The sequence below is a fragment of the Palaemon carinicauda genome, chromosome 9 (genome assembly GCF_036898095.1).
Source record: "Palaemon carinicauda isolate YSFRI2023 chromosome 9, ASM3689809v2, whole genome shotgun sequence".
Lineage (NCBI taxonomy): Eukaryota > Metazoa > Arthropoda > Malacostraca > Decapoda > Palaemonidae > Palaemon > Palaemon carinicauda.
The window spans coordinates 127068695-127087959 of NC_090733.1; the positions used below are offsets into that span (position 1 = coordinate 127068695).

General features: G+C 40.5%; 2 protein-coding genes across 3 annotated transcripts in view; both read left to right on the forward strand.

Moving 5' to 3' along the window:
* Crz (Corazonin) overlaps nt 1-1434 on the forward strand; it is a 3224-nt gene extending 1790 nt beyond the window's left edge. Inside the window, exons 3-4 of the mRNA XM_068379938.1 lie at nt 429-574; nt 1197-1434. Coding sequence (XP_068236039.1) covers nt 429-574; nt 1197-1307 — 257 coding nt within the window. The 3' untranslated portion in view covers nt 1308-1434. The remainder of the gene's footprint in view (nt 1-428; nt 575-1196) is intronic.
* Nucleotides 1435-5636: 4202 nt separating this feature from the next.
* LOC137647135 (DNA repair protein XRCC2-like) overlaps nt 5637-19265 on the forward strand; it is a 62169-nt gene continuing 48540 nt past the window's right edge. For both annotated transcript variants that reach the window (XM_068380389.1, XM_068380388.1), the window contains exons 1-2: nt 5637-5796; nt 15375-15439. In XM_068380389.1, the coding sequence (XP_068236490.1) occupies nt 15388-15439 (52 nt within the window). In that variant the 5' untranslated portion in view covers nt 5637-5796; nt 15375-15387. The remainder of the gene's footprint in view (nt 5797-15374; nt 15440-19265) is intronic.

A 19265-nucleotide genomic window follows, 5' to 3' on the forward strand; every position in this document is an offset into this window, starting at 1 on the left:
TTGCATTTTCTTATTCAAGTTCTCTTGCTTGAGGGTACACTTGGGCACGTTGTTCTGTCTTGTTTCTCTTCCTCTTGTTTTGTTAAAGTTTTTATAGTTTATATAGGAGATATTTATTTTAAGGTTGTTACTATTCTTTAATTAGTTTGTTTTCCTTGTTTCCTTTCTTCACTGGGCTATTTTCCCCGTTGGAGCCCCTGGGCTTACAGCATCCTGCTTTTCCAACTAGGGCTATAGCTTAGCAAATAATAATAATAATAATAATAATAATAATAATAATAATAATAATAATAATAATAATAAAACTTGGTGACTTTTCTCTATCGTATGGGTGGAAGGACGACAGGACGCAGTCTGACTTAAGACCATACCAAAGGAAAACTCTTAATATTCTAATGATAAATTTCTGATTTCTAAACCTTTCCCAGGTTGGACGAACGGTAGGAAGCGGTCTGACCCAGCATTGACCCAAAGGAAAGCTGTTGATAACATCATGCAGACATTGCCTGTGCCTCGTCTGCTAGCAGAGGGACCAGCTCATCAGCGTGTAGGCCCAGTGCGCACCAATCAGAAAGTACGTTGTGAATGTTTGAGCTTTTTTTTATCAATTGTAAATTTGAAGTTTAGAGGGAATAAATATTATCCTGTAAATGGACCACAAAATATCAATGTAAAACTAACTGTCTGATTAAAACAGAAGACGATCTGTTATTGAAAAATAATTGTTGCAAGTAAAGTTATAGCCTGTCACTTACGCGAGATCCTAAAGTGAGAAGATGTCTGTATATTTCTAAATGAATTTCAAGTTTGAACTCACAGATAGGAAATAATTTCTACCTTTTGTAAGAAATCTACTAAGAAGCATCTACATTACTAATAATATTACTCCCTTTTTGCAACAGCATAGTCAATAATAAATAATGATCTTTGCAGACCATAGAGGAGAGTCTACGCAATTTAGAAGTTGAACTAAACTCCATTTTGCAACAGCATAGTCAATAATAAATAATGATCTTTGCAGACCATAGAGGAGAGTCTACGCAATTTAGAAGTTGAACTAAACTCCATTTTGCAACAGCATAGTCAATAATAAATAATGATCTTTGCAGACCATAGAGGAGAGTCTACGCAATTTAGAAGTTGAACTAAACTCCATTTTGTAACAGCATAGTCAATAATGATAATGATCTTTGCAGACCATAGAGGAGAGTCTACGCAATTTAGAAGTTGAACTAAACACACTCCTGGCTGCTGGCAACGGTGCTCCTCCACTTCCTAACGACAATGAGTATTACCCAGAGAAGTAAAATCCTCCAGGATTTTTTTTTTCTAGAAGTACTTCAGTTCTTTCAGTGTGATTATAATGTTACATTGTACTATAAATTGGTTTAAAGGATTTCAAGCAAGTTGCAGCAGAGTGGAGACTCTTTACGATAGGATCGGTGAAGGATACACATTTTATCTTTCTTCTTCTTCTTCTTCTTCTTATTATTATTATTATTATTATTATTATTATTCCTCCTCCTCCTCTTCCTCCTCCTCCTCCTCCTCCTCTTCCTCCTCCTCCTCCTCCTCCTCTTCTTCTTCTTCTTCTTCTTCTTCTTCTTCTTATTATTATTATTATTATTATTTTCATTATTATTATTATTATTATTATTATTCCTCCTCCTCCTCCTCCTCCTCCTCCTCTTCTTCTTCTTCTTCTTCTTCTTCTTCTTCTTCTTCTTCTTCTTCTTCTTCTTCTTCTTAACTTGATTTTGAAAGAATGGTGTTAGTTTGAGCTTAAGTTATGAAATGGAAAAGCCAGAGGAATTGAATCCATGTTAAGAACTCGGCGGTCAGAAAAGGTAGGCCTATGATATTTTTTCATCTCAATGCACGCAGCATGAGAGACACAATAGAGTAACTTAGCAAGATATCATTTTCTTATCTAAAGTTTATAGTGTCAAGTGCAGCGGGACTGCAACATTTAGAAAAGTTATTTTTTTACATCTTTACATTTATATTGAATCATCTTTTCTGTTCTTTTTGCATTGTAAGGAAAGGGACCATTAATCCAAGACTTGGTTGATAACTAGACCTATAGACACAGTAATCACTTATTTTGGTTGTATAATGATTATTAATAGATTTCTAGTTTAAGATTTAGAAAAGTTATTTTTTTACATCTTTACATTTATATTGAATAATCTTTTCTGTTCTTTTTGCATTGTAAGGAAAGGGATCATTAATCCAAGACTTGGTTGATAACTAGACCTATAGACACAGCCATCACTTATTTTGGTTGTATAATGATTATTAATAGGTTTATAGTTTAGGATTTAAGAATATCCCATATTTTACCTGAGTTTGGTGTTTTTCGTATTTTTTCATAGACCTACTACAAATAGCATTTAGTAAAACATTACTCATCTAGATTCATCTAGATTGGGTTTAAATCTAACTAGGAGACTTTGAACCATGTATTATTTCCTGTATTCATATTCTTTTTTTTATTTTCTTTGAAATTTAGCATTAAATGTACAATGTATATTTAAGCTAATATTTGTGGATACCTTTCAAACCTTTCTATTCTTTTAAATTTGCTCTTACCGAGACAACTTGACCATAGTCAACCATCTTTTGAAATGTATAGAATTTTATAGAAATGTTTTCTATATGTTCGTTAATTTCTTTTTTGTTTCGTATGAAATTCTGTTACAAAAACTTGAAGTTGATTTGCAATTGTCACATGAGTTTATTATTATTATTATTATTATTATTATTATTATTATTATTATTATTATTATTATTATTATTATTATTATTATCATTTACGATTTAAAAGCATAAGTTATCTCTTGACAGATATTATTATTATTATTATTATTATTATTATTATTATTATTATTATTATTATTATTATTACTTACGATTTAAAAGCATGAGTTATCTCTTGACAGATATTTTTTATATTCGTTTTAATTCATCATGAAAGATACTGTTGAAAAATTATATAATATTAACCATATCTTCCTAAGTTCAGACTTATATTGTGTATCCAAAATGTCAAACAGTATTATTTAAGTCAGCATGTTATTATAGTTTTTTATGTTTGTTTTGACGTAGGCCTACCATGTTAGCTAAATGCTCCTGGAAATTACTATTTTTAAAAGAGATATGTAAATGAGATGTAATCTTAAGAAGGCAAATTGTAAAGGATATGTGGATAGGGTGTTGATGGCAATGGACGAAATGTATTTATAGATAATTCGTGAAATGGGTTTGGTTGTAATTGAAAATATATATATATATATATATATATATATATATATATATATATATATATATGTGGATATATATATATATATATATATATATATATATATTTATATATATATATATCCACATATATATATATATATATATATATATATATATATATATATATATATATATATATCCACATATATATATATATAATGTATATGTATATATATATATATATATATATATATATATATATATATATATATATATATATATATATATATATATGTATATATATATATAAATGTACATATATATATATATATATATATATATATATATATATATATATATATATATGTATATATATATATATATATATATATATATATATATATATATATATATATATATATATATTGACAAGAAGTCTTGACTTGCTTATTGTAATGATCATACTGTATTTCAATATTCTGAAATTAAAGAAATAATCTGAAGGAAATTGACATTTTATTTTTTCGATACCTTATCTAGATGATTATTTTTTTTTCATTTACTTGATCACTGAGCTTAAATTTTTCATTATAATGTATACTGTAAAATCCCACAGAGATCTTTCATTGTTTGTGAATGTTTAGGATTTTTCGAAATGCTACGAACAAAAAATAAGGTTACTGGCTTATCTTTATAACTATAATTGGCATGTTTAGATATCGTGCTAGAATACCAAAAGAGAAATTATACTTTAAAGAGTTAGTAAAGAATTTAAGTGTAGGCCTATGTCAAAAGTACTCGTACGCCTACATAACTAATTTATGCAATTATAGGCCTAAACTGCTGTAAAATTATCTGAAACGGTGTAGGATACTATAGATTTACGGAAGACTTTGCAACTTTAACATGACAAAACAGTTAAACTACCAATTAATAATTAATCTCATCCTTTCAGAAAAAAATAACCAGTTCAGAAAAATAAAGTCATTTGCAATAAATTACTTTTTAGTACATTTAACTGATCTATGCGTTTATATTTGACTTCATACTAATTTGCATTTAATTTTTCGTATTCTGTCCTATATCATTATTCCTAATACGTGATTTGATCATAATTTTGTTGTAGACACCATTTTCCGATATTTTGAAATTTGATGTGATAAAATATTTACTGTAGTTAGTCTAATTTTGCCTCATACTGTTGTTAACTTTCAGAGAATTCTAGATACAGAGGAAAAATAATCTACACACTTTAGAATGTCAGCCAACCATTTCAAAGATAATCTATAAACAAAATTAAATAGAATCTGCTCGGAATCGCCTTCATCACAAATTTGACCAGATTCTGAGATAAATTTCTTGAGCAAATCGAAGTTTGATAAGTAAAAATACATACAAACCTATAAAATTGGAATAAAAATATATGATTTATGTTTTTATGCAATGCGTTATAATGCTAATTTGGTGTTTATCAATTCGTAAGATTTTAATTTTACGAATTTACAAACATCAAATAGGCCTATGTCGTTGAAAACATGGCACCTATATTGGTTTGAAAGAGTTTATCGGTTAACAATAGTTTTTGTTTCTCCTTTTATCGTTTAGAAGATACTTTTGCTAATTAATTTTGCTGGTTTAAGCCCAGATCAATTTAAATAAAGCATCTAAAAGTCTTTATGCTGTTTTAAGGTCAAATCAATTTAAATGAAGCAACCAAAAGAGGCTTTATGCAGTTTTAAGGTTAAATCAATTTAAATGAAACAACCAAAAGATTCTTTATGCAGTTTTAAGGTTAAATCAATTTAAATGAAACAACCAAAAGAGTCTTTATGCTGTTTTAAGGTCAAATCAATTTTGAATAAAGCAACCAAAAGTCTTTATGCTGTTTTAGGGTCAAATCATTTTAAATAAAGCAACAACATGAGTCTGTATGCTGTTTTAAGGTCAAATTTAAATAAAGCAACAAAATGAGTGTATGCTGTTTTAAGGTCAAATCATTTTAAATAAAGCAACAAAATGAGTCTGTATGCTGTTTTAAGGTCAAATGATTTTAAATAAAGCAATAAAAAGACAAAATTAAACTGAACAAGTGCATACATATGAACCGTTGAAAAGGCTTCAACCATCAACTACTACTACTAATTTGACGTTGGTGCCTCGGCGCAGGTGTGCCATTTGTACGATAATTATCGTACATGTACATTATGTTAGGTCCAGTACGATGTACGATACATACCTTACATATAAACAAATGTGTGTGTTGGTGTTTGATTAAACCATTATACTAAAATACCTTGAAATAAGTTATTTCTGTTACTCCTTAATAACCATGTTGAAAGTGTGTACGATAATTTTGGTTTAAAAAAAAAAACGATGATTTTAAGGTTCATGTACGATAATCCAGAAGAAATAATTTCGGCAACCTTATTTTACGAAATACCAAGAATCAGGACGGCAGATTTCTCTCAAAATTCTTAATTTATTGTGATGTCCAGAGGTTTAATGGACATTGTCTAAACAGCACTGGATTTTGTCAATTCATAGGAATTTCAGGTAAGTTTTATACACTGAGATTAACCTGTTTACCTTAATGCTACTGAGGTGGATTTATTACCGGAAACCCGATTTGTATAGTTATAGGACTATTACGGTATGTATATTTATGACGAGAGTTTCATATAATGTAGCGAGAATTTATATATATATATATATATATATATATATATATATATATATATATATATATATATATATATGTATATATATATATATATATATATATATATATATATATATATATATATATATATATGTATATATTAGGGGAATTTTACAAAATTACCTTCAGGCCATAGCCGAGGTTAGTAAGGATATCATAGGTAGACGTAACCAAGAAAATCACAGGGACCTTTGTATATCAGCGGCCAGTTCCTCCCATGTGGATTTAAAATGGTCATTAACTAAACTAAATTTTCCCCCTTGACCTAGCCTACAATCCATGTCCTTACCTACTTACACAACGGGGGCTATGGCCCCCGTGATCCCCCTTACGCTGCCGTATTCTAAGTTTGCCATAATCATACATACAGGTGGCTGCTATTATACATACACCCCAAATCACACACACTGAATAAATTAGAATTATTTATGATTTACATAGAATTTAGTAATGATACAGCTTCTAACCTTTATATTTTAATTTTGATTCTTATGAGTCTATGTCAAGACAGACATTGGCAAATAGCATTATTATAATTGTTAGTTGATTATCTAATTATTTATTACGACATATATATATATATATATATATATATATATATATATATATATATATATACTCCGGATAGCAAGGTTGGTAGCGTCGCGGATCTCTATTATAGAGGTCCCGATTTCGGTCCCCGCCTGGGACGCGAATACCGTGAGACCTTCTACCGGGGGGTACTCCCAGGGTAGGCGCCTGGGGGGGAGGTTAGAGGGGACTAGTGATAGTCCCTGCTGGCTAATGGTCGCCCGAGGAGGACGATGTAAATCGTCTCTGTGGAGACCTAAAACCCGCAACTTTAACTTTTTTTAACTTTGACATATATGTAGAGCCAACGGTAGAATTATAGTTCCGGTCTAGGTCCTATAGGAAACAGTTATTTTGTGACCTGGGAAGGGGTTTCGGGGGGCTTGCCCCCAGCTAGGTCTGTGACCTTGGAATGGGGTTTAGGGTCATGGCCCCCAGGCTAGGTGTATGACCTGGGAACTACTAGGTTAGGTTAGGTGGGGTGTGTTAGGTTTTGTGCTCTTTTGAATGTATTCCAAAATGGTAACTATATGATACTTTAAATTCTAGCCAAATACATAAACCATATATTTTTCCTACTCGCTATCTTGTGTTTTATGCATTTCTGACCTTGATTATTGGGACAAACTATAATGAGTTTTTGGACCCCCTAATAATAAAGACAATTATGGGGCACCCCAGATTTTTTGGGTGTGGAAAGGTCATGAACGAGTGATTTGCAGCAATAATAATGGTCAGAAATGCAAAATAAGCACAAGATAACCAACTGGAAAAATATATGGTTCATGCAAGTGGCTGAAAACAGGCCGAAACCAGGCCGAAACGTGATTATTTAACACTTTTAAGATTTGTAAAAGGATACAGAACCTAACCAACCCACCTAACCTAACCTAGTAGTTCCCAGGTCACAACTGTTCCATTTCAGCTGTAAAACGCTATCGCCCGACCCTGTGCCAGGTCCTCAGACTAAAGGGAGTTGGTATTTCTTCGGAGGAGGAACTCCTCTCCTTGCTTATACAGAGTTTTACGCAGGTTTGCCCTTCAGTTGAAATGAGTCTGCCATCTTGGAACATTGTTAAGGTCTTGCTTTTCTTGAAGGGGCCACCTTATGAACCATTAAGGAAGGCCTTGGACCGGGACTTAACTTTGAAAATGGTGTTCCTGCTCACGTTAGCCTCAGAAAACTCTGCGGACTCTTTCTGCGTCACCTATTCAAAGGATTGAGGGAAGTCTTGTTCTCCTTCGTCCCAGAGTTCTTAGCCAAGACCCGAAACTTGTTCACCGCAAATTTTCATCTTTTTAGGTTTTAAAGTCTTTGAGGGGTAACTGAGAATCTTGATCAGCTGTTACTATGTTCTGTAAGGGGATCAGTAGGTTAGACATTCAATCTCTTTAGGTATACTGTAATTTTAAAGTCTGTTTCTTTATATTATCAATGCTTCTCAAGAAGTATCTGTGCTTACATTATTTCACATGCTTAAAGTGGGACAGTCCAATGATGTGTTTATTACAGCGTTTATTTCATCACCATCATCATCTCCTCCTATTGACACAAAGTTTATTTCAGTAGTGTCTTAATTGCAGAAATGATAACACGTTATGTCCGTACATGGGGGAACACATGAACAATGTTCTGATAAGGAGGCAAGGGCATCAAGAGTGACATTTCAATTATTGGTAAACTGAAATTAGGGCTAGAAGAGTTTGTTTAATATTCCAGCAGTAATCCCTAAATATATTATTTATCGTCAATTTGGATTTAAGACTACTGTAATGCTTTTCCTGTGGTAAAAAATGCCCATACAGTGGTCTCAACATGAGTCAACCGAGTTAGATATTTGCAGAAACATAATTTGTTATATGACCTAGGTTTACTTTGGCTTTTAAGATTTGAGGAGTACAGTAGTTTAGTCAAATTGTAACTAACACCATGATTAGTAATTGTATTACCAGCATGAATTGCTAGTGTAATATTAATATTTGTTATAATTTTCTGCAACTAATGCATTTTCACAGATTTTATCCAGTTCATTTTGAAAATGATTATAGCACTTGGATGTCTGCTTGCATTCAGGATGTCACATTTTGATATAAAATTTTTGCATTGATCTCTCTCTTAATTTTATTGCATAGTTCTCTATAGCTTATGAAAATTAGTTTCTTTTGAAGCAATTTTCATCTGCTAAGTTGGCTGAAGTTATCTTCTGTTAAAAAATTTCTATACAGTATTTAAATATATTTCAAATTAGAGATATATTGTAGAACTATAAATTTCATTTTTCAATATTAAACTTACCCGGTGATCATATAGCTGTCAGCTCTGCTGCCCGACAGAAAAACCTACGGACGAAATACGCCAGCGATCGCTATACAGGTGGGGGTGTACATCAACAGCGCCATCTGTCGAGCAGGTACTCAAGTACTCCATGTCAACACAGAACCAATTTTCTCTCTGTCGTGCCACCGGCGGGACCTACTAGGTGCACTGTTGTTTTCTGGATTGATTTTCACGTTGTTTGGTGAAGTATTCATTTCTGGTTGTTGGCTGTCGCTGTGCAGAGGTTGTCTTCAATGCTTCCTTGCATTCTTTTGTTGAATTTTGGATTGTTTGTTGGCGACTTGGATAGATTTTGAGTTCCCCCCTTTGACTGGTTCGGGATGTCTGACCCTTCTCGGGTCCCCAAGTGCAGGAAGTGTGGCGCTGGGGACTGTTCGGGGCGTCTTCTGGGGGCCTCTATCGATCCGCACACCGTTTGTTCCAATTGTGGGGGTGGGGCCTGTCAATTGGAAGATCGATGTGAGGAGTGCGTTGGGCTTTCGGAATTCGATTTTCGGGAATTCCTGAAATGTGCACGTGGGCTGGAGAGGGATGGAATCAGGAGGAGTTCGTCTCGCTCGGTGGATTTTTCCTCTCCCCATGCCCCACAACCTATTCCTTCCCCTGTAGTGGTTGCACCCGACCCCCCTGCTAGCTCTCATCAACCTTCGATGGCAGATATGATGCGTGCCATCCAGGCTCTAGGTGAGAGAGTCGAGTCATTGGCGAATGACCGCAATCAACTCATGGCTGACGTCAGGGAGTTGAAAGGTAAGAGTGCAGTGGGAAGTGAAGTGAGTGTTAGTGCAGTGAAAAGTGTCAGTGTTACGCATGAGGGTGCGTCTGTTCGTGCCTGTCGTCCTCCCAGTCCGGGACCTCTTGCAAGCTCCCAAGCCCAGGGGAGAAGCAATGTCGTACGACCAAAGGGTTCGACAGGCTTTAATCAGCGGACAGACGTTCCCTCCGTGGTTTCGGACGTATCTTGCCTAGATCGTCCCACCCACAAGAAGACGAGTGAGCCCGTTCATTCCTCGTCTGCGGAAGAGGTTTCTCGCCAGAAACGATGGACCAAGGTCTCACGGCCTCTTAAACGCAAGGTCCCTTCCGAGCAAGTCCAACGGCCCAGGTGTAGCCACTGGGTCAGTTCGGACTCGCTGCAGTCCTCCGACGACTGCACGCCTCCTAAGAGAGGCAAAGTGGTACCGCAACAGGCATTAACTCCGTCTGTTGCCGCACCAGCTGCTGTAGACCCTAAGTGGTCTTTGCTACAGTCTATGCAGACTCAGTTAGCTTCCTTTATGCAGGAGTATCGTGCAGAGAAGGTTGACGCTGTACCCGTTAGCCTACAACCAACCACGGTTGTGCGCCCAGCAGACGCTGAGGCTGCCTGCTCCCACACTCCAGCTGTGAGAGCTCCACCACCCATGCGCAGTCGACCCTGCCAGACGCATGTTGACGTTCACAGACGCACGGAACCCTCCGTTGACGTGCGTGTGCTACCACAACAACAGGAGGGTGGAGTTCAGTTGCCGTGTTTTGACGCGGTGCGTCAGCCTCCGCAACCCACGGTGGTCTCCGCTATCCGACCACAGTCAGGAGTAGATGCTTTGCGTCCCCACTCAGCTATGGTTGTTGCCAGTTCTCAGACTGACCAACGGTTCCATGACGTTGGGTCCAGTGCAGCCACGCATGCACCCGTGCTGCCGGACTCAGCCGTCCAGCTTTTACCTACTCCTCTGCCGCTTCCTCCTCAACATTCAGACGATGGACTCTCTGATGATGACGAAGCTGCACATCTTGACGACCAACACTCGGACATCGACGAACCCAAGACCACGCCTCCCTCCTTAGACTTTAGGAAAGTGCTTGCGCTGTTCAAGGATTTATATCCGGATCAGTTTGTGTCTGCAGCACCACGCTCGCCTCCCTCTGAGTTCGCTTTAGGCATGCAGTCAGCAGCACCTGCCTTTACGAAGCTCGTACTCGCGCGCTCGTCCAAGAGAGCTTTCAGGGTACTGGGAGAGTGGTTGCAGTCCAAAAAGCAACTTGGGAAGACAACCTTCATGTTTCCCCCGGCCAAGCTTGCTTCCAGATCTAGCGTCTGGTATGCCACGGGAGAAGTTCTCGGCTTGGGAGTTCCTGCCTCTGCCCAGGGCGACTTCTCAAGTCTGGTAGACTCTCCCCGCAGGCTGGCTATGAGACGCTCCAAGATTTGCTGGACTCCTTCGGATATGGATCATCTTATGAAAGGAGTTTTCCGTGCATTCGAAGTCTTTAACTTCTTGGACTGGTGTTTGGGAGCGTTGAGCAGGAAGACCTCACCTTCTGATAAGGAAACTTCCATGCTCATTATGTCCTGCATGGACAAAGCCATACGGGATGGTTCTAGTGAGCTTGCGGCTTCTTTCGTGTCCGGGGTCCTCAAGAAGCGGGATCACCTTTGCTCCTTCTTGTCTGCTGGAGTCACCCCATGTCAAAAGTCGGAACTTATGTTTGCTCCGCTCTCGAAGTGTCTCTTCCCTGAAGAGTTGATCAAGGAGATTGCCGCCTCCTTGATCCAGAAAGACACTCATGACCTGGTGGCGTCATCCGCACGCAAAGCCACCCCTTTGCCATCCGTGCCTAGACCCAGGATGGACACTCCAGCGTCAAGGTTCATTCCGCCCTTTTGTGGCAGAGCCTCCAGCAGAGGAGGTGCTCGTGCCGAAAGACAACGTGGGAGCAAGAAGAAGGGTTCCAAGTCCTCTAGGGGCAGAGTCTGACTGCCACCTTCTTCAGGCAGCAGTGGGAGCCAGGCTCAAGAACTACTGGCAGGCCTGGGAGAACAGGGGCGCAGACGCACAGTCTGTGAAGTTACTCAGAGAGGGGTACAGGATTCCATTCTTGCGCAAGCCCCCTCTAGCAACAACTCCCATCGACCTCTCTCCCAGGTACAGAGAGGAGGACAAGAGGCTAGCTTTACAGCAAGAGGTGTCTCTCTTACTTCAAAAGGGAGCGGTAGTCATAGTCCGGGACCATCAATCCCCGGGCTTCTACAACCGTCTCTTCTTAGTGGCGAAGAAGACAGGAGGGTGGAGACCGGTGCTAGACGTCAGTGCTCTGAATGTCTTTGTCACAAAGCAGACGTTCACCATGGAGACTACAAAGTCGGTTCTAGCATCGGTCAGGAAAGAAGACTGGATGGTCTCGTTAGACCTAAAGGACGCTTACTTTCACGTCCCCATCCACCCAGATTCCCAACCTTTTCTAAGGTTCGTTTTCGGGAAGGTTGTATACCAGTTCCAAGCCCTGTGCTTTGGCCTAAGCACGGCACCTCTAGTTTTTACCAAACTGATGAGGAATATTGCCAAATTCCTGCATTTAGCAGACATCAGAGCCTCCTTCTATTTGGACGACTGGCTTTTAAGAGCTGCGTCAAGTCGTCGCTGTCTGGAGAATCTCAAGTGGACTCTGGATCTGACCGAGGAATTGGGTCTCCTGGTCAATATGGAAAAGTCCCAACTCGTCCCATCCCAAACTATAGTATACCTAGGAATGGAGATTCAGAGTCAAGCTTTTCGGGCTTTTCGGGCTTTCGGGCTTTTCCGTCGGCCCCCAGAATCAGTCAAGCCCAAGAATGCATCCAGAACATGCTGAAGAAGGACCGATGTTCAGTCAGACAGTGGATGAGTCTGATAGGGACGCTTTCATCACTGGACCAGTTCATCGCGTTAGGGAGACTCCACCTCCGACCCCTTCAATTTCACCTAGCTGTTCACTGGAGAAAGGACAAGACGCTAGAAGCGGTCTCGGTTCCTATTTCCGAGAAGATGAAGTCTTCACTGACTTGGTGGAAGAACAACATTCTCCTCAGGGAGGGTCTGCCACTGGCTGTTCAGACCCCCGACCACCTTCTCTTCTCGGACGCATCGGACACGGGCTGGGGTGCGACATTGGACGGTCGGGAATGCTCGGGCACGTGGGATACGGATCAAAGAACGTTGCACATCAACTGCAAGGAGCTACTGGCAGTTCATCTGGCCTTGAGAAGCTTCAAGTCCCTCCTTCTAGGCAAGGTGGTGGAGGTGAACTCCGACAACACCACAGCCTTGGCGTACATCTCCAAGCAAGGAGGGACTCATTCGATGACGTTGTACGAGATCGCAAGGGACCTCCTCACCTGGTCAAGAGATCGAAACGTATCCCTAGTAACGAGGTTCATTCAAGGCGACATGAATGTCATGGCAGACCGCCTCAGCCGGAAGGGTCAAATCATCCCAACAGAGTGGACCCTTCACAAGAATGTATGCAACAGACTATGGGCCTTGTGGGGTCAGCCTACCATAGATCTGTTCGCAACCTCGATGACCAAGAGGCTCCCAATTTATTGCTCACCGATTCCGGACCCAGCAGCAGTTCACATAGATGCCTTTCTTCTGGATTGGTCCCATCTAGACCTTTATGCGTTCCCCCCGTTCAAGATTGTCAACAGAGTACTGCAAAAGTTCGCCTCTCACGAAGGGACAAGGTTGACGTTGGTTGCTCCCCTCTGGCCCGCGAGAGAATGGTTCACCGAGGTACTGCAATGGCTAGTAGACGTTCCCAGAACACTTCCTCTAAGAGTGGACCTTCTGCGTCAGCCGCATGTAAAGAAGGTACACCCAAGCCTCCACGCTCTTCGTCTGACTGCCTTCAGACTATCGAAAGACTCTCGAGAGCTAGAGGCTTTTCGAAGGAGGCAGCCAGAGCGATTGCTAGAGCAAGGAGGACATCCACTCTCAAAGTCTACCAGTCGAAGTGGGAAGTCTTCCGAAGCTGGTGCAAGTCGAAATCAGTATCCTCAACCAGTACCTCTGTAACTCAGATAGCTGACTTCCTTTTATACCTAAGGAAGGAAAGATCCCTTTCAGCTCCCACGATCAAGGGTTACAGAAGCATGTTGGCAGCAGTCTTCCGTCACAGAGGCTTAGATCTTTCCAACAACAAAGATCTACAGGACCTCCTTAAGTCTTTTGAGACCTCGAAGGAGCGTCGGTTGGCCACACCAGGTTGGAACTTAGACGTGGTACTAAGATTCCTTATGTCAGCAAGGTTCGAACCACTTCAATCAGCCTCTTTTAAAGATCTCACTTTGAAAACTCTTTTCCTCCTCTGCTTAGCAACAGCTAAAAGAGTCAGTGAGATACACGCCTTCAGCAGGAACATTGGATTTACATCTGAAACGGCTACATGTTCCTTACAGCTTGGTTTTTTAGCCAAAAACGAACTTCCTTCTCGTCCTTGGCCCAAATCGTTCGATATTCCAAGCCTTGCTAATTTGGTTGGAAATGAACAAGAAAGAGTACTATGCCCTGTAAGAGCTCTTAAGTACTATTTGAGACGTACTAAGCCATTACGTGGACAGTCAGAAGCTTTATGGTGCGCCATTAAGAAACCTTCTTTACCCATGTCGAAGAATGCAGTTTCTTATTATATCAGACTTTTGATTCGAGAAGCTCATTCCCATCTGAATGAGGAGGACCATGCTTTGCTGAAGGTAAGGACACATGAAGTTAGAGCTGTCGCAACTTCAGTGGCCTTCAAACAAAACAGATCTCTGCAGAGTGTAATGGATGCAACCTATTGGAGAAGCAAGTCAGTGTTCGCATCATTTTACCTTAAAGATGTCCAGTCTCTTTACGAGAACTGCTACACCCTGGGACCATTCGTAGCAGCGAGTGCAGTAGTGGGTGAGGGCTCAACCACTACATTCCCCTAATCCCATAACCTTTTTAATCTTTCTCTTGAAATGCTTTTTATTGTTGTTTTTTGGGTTGTCCGGAAGGCTAAGAAGCCTTTCGCATCCTGGTTGATTTGGCGGGTGGTCAAATTCTTTCTTGAGAAGCGCCTAGATTAGAGGTTTTGATGAGGTCCTTTAGTATGGGTTGCAACCCTTCATACTTCAGCTCCTAGGAGTCGCTCAGCATCCTATGAGGATTGCGAGGCTCAGTAAGGAAGACGTACTTAAAAAAGGCAGAGTAATTGTTCAAGTCGACTTCCTTACCAGGTACTTATTAATTTTATGTTTGTCATTTTGAATAACTGCTAAAATGAAATACGAAATACTTAGCTCTTATTGTTAACATATATGCTGGTCTCTACCCACCCCCCTGGGTGTGAATCAGCTATATGATCACCGGGTAAGTTTAATATTGAAAAATGTTATTTTCCTTAGTAAAATAAATTTTTGAATATACTTACCCGGTGATCATAAATTAAAGGACCCACCCTTCCTCCCCAATAGAGACCCAGTGGGCCGAGGAGAAAATTGGTTCTGTGTTGACATGGAGTACTTGAGTACCTGCTCGACAGATGGCGCTGTTGATGTACACCCCCACCTGTATAGCGATCGCTGGCGTATTTCATCCGTAGGTTTTTCTGTCGGGCAGCAGAGCTGACAGCTATATGATCACCGGGTAAGTATATTCAAAAATTTATTTTACTAATGAAAATAACATGTTTACAGAATATATTGCATTGTGTAATACAGTATCCATATGATTTCAGATTCAATTTTACTATGGCTGGTTCATCATCAAAAAAGATAATTACTCTTGGAAGCCCTGGAGGCTGTAAGTATTTTAATCTATTTATCTTTTTACGACAATACAGTACCTTTTCTTCCTACGTGGATACAAACTTCCGAGTCATTTACTGTAAAGTTGATTTTCTATAACCAGAAAAAAAGAAAAGGTGCCTTATTGGTAATTATATTGTAGGTTACTAGGCAACTCCTCTGCTGGGCAGTGTTATGTCTTGCTGCGAGATAAGCTTCCCATCTCATCTGGTTATGCTGTCAAGAGACTGTCATCTCTTGCTGCCCTACGATCACAGCTCGCTCCACACTGGATTACTCTCGCAGTGGTTTCTGTTCTTTGTTGTGCCAAGTCTAATGTTGCTAGTGTAATGCGGACTTGCCCTGCCCGTGATAGTTGACCTTTTGGTACTTTCATGAGTCGGGTCTAGATAGATCTGCATCTCTTTTCCCAGAGCTACCGTGGTTATTAGTGTTCCATAGAATCCCCATGTGAGTATTGAAGGGAGTGGCTGTCCTCCCGGTTGGAGAAATATTGTTCCCGTTGTAAGAAACTAGCTAAAAGGGATTGTTTCCCCTCTTTGTCTTCTTCCTTGGGTAGCAAGAAGTGTAAGCTTGTTTCTGCAACGCACGATATTCCTCACTCCTTTCCTCCTTCTCCGGAGACCTCAGGGACTCCAGTAACAGAGAATGATGGCTGAAATTGATTACCATACATATTGATGATAGCATTGTTAATTTATCATCACCTCATGGGCATAGTGATCATGAATCACTTCCAGAGACTGATCCCTGGCTATGGCCCCAGCACTTCCTGTGTGTGATCCAGTCCCAGTTTCCTAAATGCCTGATTGCACTGATTTACACAGATCTCCCTCGCCTCTCACTAGTGAGCTTAGTGGTAAACCCCTTATGGTGGAATTCTAGCAGGATGACTTTTTGCTTCTTGAGGTATCACCCTTGAAAGTGTCAAAAGCCTCCTCTCGTCCTCACCCGAGAATGCCGCACTCTCAGTTCGAGACTGCTGTTTCCCTCCGTACTGAGGGAGCTCTATTGGAAGATCCTTATCTTTCACCCACTCATTCATAATTCATACAAGTCAGGCTTCTCTCGTATGCCCTGGGGTCCTTGGCATTGCTCTCATAAGGATTCTCCGGGCTTATCCCAGAATTTCCCTATCACTTATACTGAAGCTGTTTGGACTTCCTCTGGGGAGTCCACAACACAGACTTTATTGGTTTGGTTGAATTGTCAGTGCACAATTGTGTCTTCCCCTTCCAAAAGTTGTTGCTGAAGGCTAAAGTCTTCATTCTCTACTAACGCGTCTATGATGTGCGTGTCAATAACGTGTATCACTCTACCACAGCATACGCAGGCTGACTTGTTTGTACTCACCACCATCCCTGCACATGCTGACGTTACAGAATGTGCCGCCATTCCAGCGTGTGAGCAAATTCCTTTGTGCAAGGACTATAGCATCATTCCACATCCTAGAGATGTACAATCTGCTTGTAATATCGTTCAAGCTCGTAGATATGCTAATGTTATTCATGATTACTGTATGAATCTACAGTAAGTCAACCGAGGTTGACTACCAGGTGGCCTCTACCTCTAGGACCCATTCACCTCGTTTGGATGCTACTTATCTATCCTCGAGACATCGTGATAATGACAAACCTACTTTTTTACCACAATCTATGCAAGGTAATATCTTGCCTATTGTTCATACTACTTCAGAGATTACAGGTTCTATGGATCAACCAAAACCTTTTTCGGATATTTCTTCATTTCAGAATCAGGAGAGGAAAAGGCTGCCGGAACCTTCACCCTCTTTTCCTTAGGTGTTGCCTCCATTTACTCAGAATGATGTACCAGCTGAAATTGTCTTCGTAGGAGGAATCCCAAGTGGCCTTCCTCTGAAAGGTCCTTTTCATCTTATAGATCGAGGTTAGAGAGAGTTTCCTGCTGCTCCCCCTCCTGCTTATAGAGGTACAGAGACTTACCAGAGGATTAAATAGGATTTCTCCTAGTCTTTCTCTGACCCCTTATGTTTTCATTATTAACGTAACGATAATCAAGGAAGTAACGACTTGCATGGAAGAATTAAGTCTTGTGGCGCTGTTCCTAATACGGAACTGCCCTATACTCTTAAACAGGAGTTAAATCAGGAAGATCATGCCTTGATCACTAATGATAACTCACTGGATCCTGTTGTGTGTGCAGGCTCCCGCTCTGCTGATGTGACCCCTGTCGAGATTCCGACGTCAGGGTCTGAAACTACCCATTTCTTAAAGATTATGAGTCTTATTCGTCGCTTGGATGGTTTGAGAGAATTTCTTCGTGCACAAGTCACAAGTAGACGTTGCGCCATAGATGCGATCTTTCTGCTGTGGAGAGTGTGACACACCACTTTGATGTTTCACTATCGAACCAGACCCATACACACTAGAATTGTTCAATAATAAAGTCTTGGCACCTGAGAATTTTCCTAAATCGAGTAGCTCCTCGAAACTAGCCCTTCTGGTACTTTCTCGTCAGAGGAAGTTTTATGTTGAATCTGAGACTAACCTGAGCCCTCTACCAATTGATCCTGTCATAGCCAGTCTTGTACCCAGCGTACCGAGTGACAAGTTGGCCAACCTACCTTCCACTTTTTTTTGCATCCAAAATGAAGAACATGTTAGTTGCTGCCATGTCTGCCATTCAGACCTGCTCTTAGCGGGATCACTAGTTAGGAGAAGTGTCCCATTTTGCAGTAGAAAATATGAAAAGCAAGGGTATTGTTAAACAGTTCAAAGATCTTTTGAGATATGTTTTGGCCACATGTACCAAACAGCTGTCCCCCAAAGATGCTCAATGCCTGAGGAACTAAAATGTGGTGAACTTCCCCACAGTGTTCCCACCTCCAGAAGTTGCTGCATCTATTAAGAAGGCTAACCAGTCTTCCTTTATGAAGAGAGCTGCAGCCCCAATGATTCCCGTTCCTGAGCAGCCTCCAAGAAAGTCTCCTTTTAAGCAGCCAGTCCAACAGAGATGTTTGTTGTCTCCTATGGACTCACAGTAGCCTGGGTGGCAAGATTAACCCACCTTTCGACGGAGATGATGCTCCTCGTGATGAAGGAGTTGTGGCTGTAGAGGCTCCCACTAGGTAACGATAAGTCCCCCAGTTCACCACCTGTGGGGGTATGCTACAAAGCCATTGGGACAGGTGGCAGTTCTTCGGGTCCAATCCCTGCACGGTAGAAGTTCTCCGTTCAGGGTATCGAGTCCCGTTTGTAGACTGGCCACCCCCGCTAACTCGGACACCCACAGTCCGACCATTCTATTCGGAAGGCTCCACAAGAGACCTCCTTCACGAGGAAGTGTCCAAGCCGTTGGCCAAAGGGGCCATAGCAGAGGTCTGAGACAACTCTCCAGGCTTTTTCAACCTCTTTAGTAGAGAAGCTGACTGGGGGCAGGAGACCCACTTGAACCTGCTTGTTTTTTTTTTGACACCCCTTATAAACCTTTTGCTCTTTACATGAAAAAATTACTTCAGCAAAGCTGAACTAGCCATAAGACTTTTAACGAGGTAAACAACCCCACTGCTAATTTGCTTTTGGTTCTCCCCTGTAAACCTATTCAAACTGGCTGTTACTTTCAAATTTTTTTTTACAGGTGTACTTGTGTTTTTGGGATTGCTGTAATGCTGATTTGTCCTGGTGTGGAGGGCCGCCTTTGCGTCACCTTTAGTTAGCCATGGAGATGGATCCCCATGCACTTTGCCCTGCTTGCTGACGTCATGTCTGTTTGCAGGGGTCTCCATGTAGTGAGCGTAGGGAGTGGCCATCCTCCCAGTGTGTGTGGTTCGGTAGGTGCCGGAA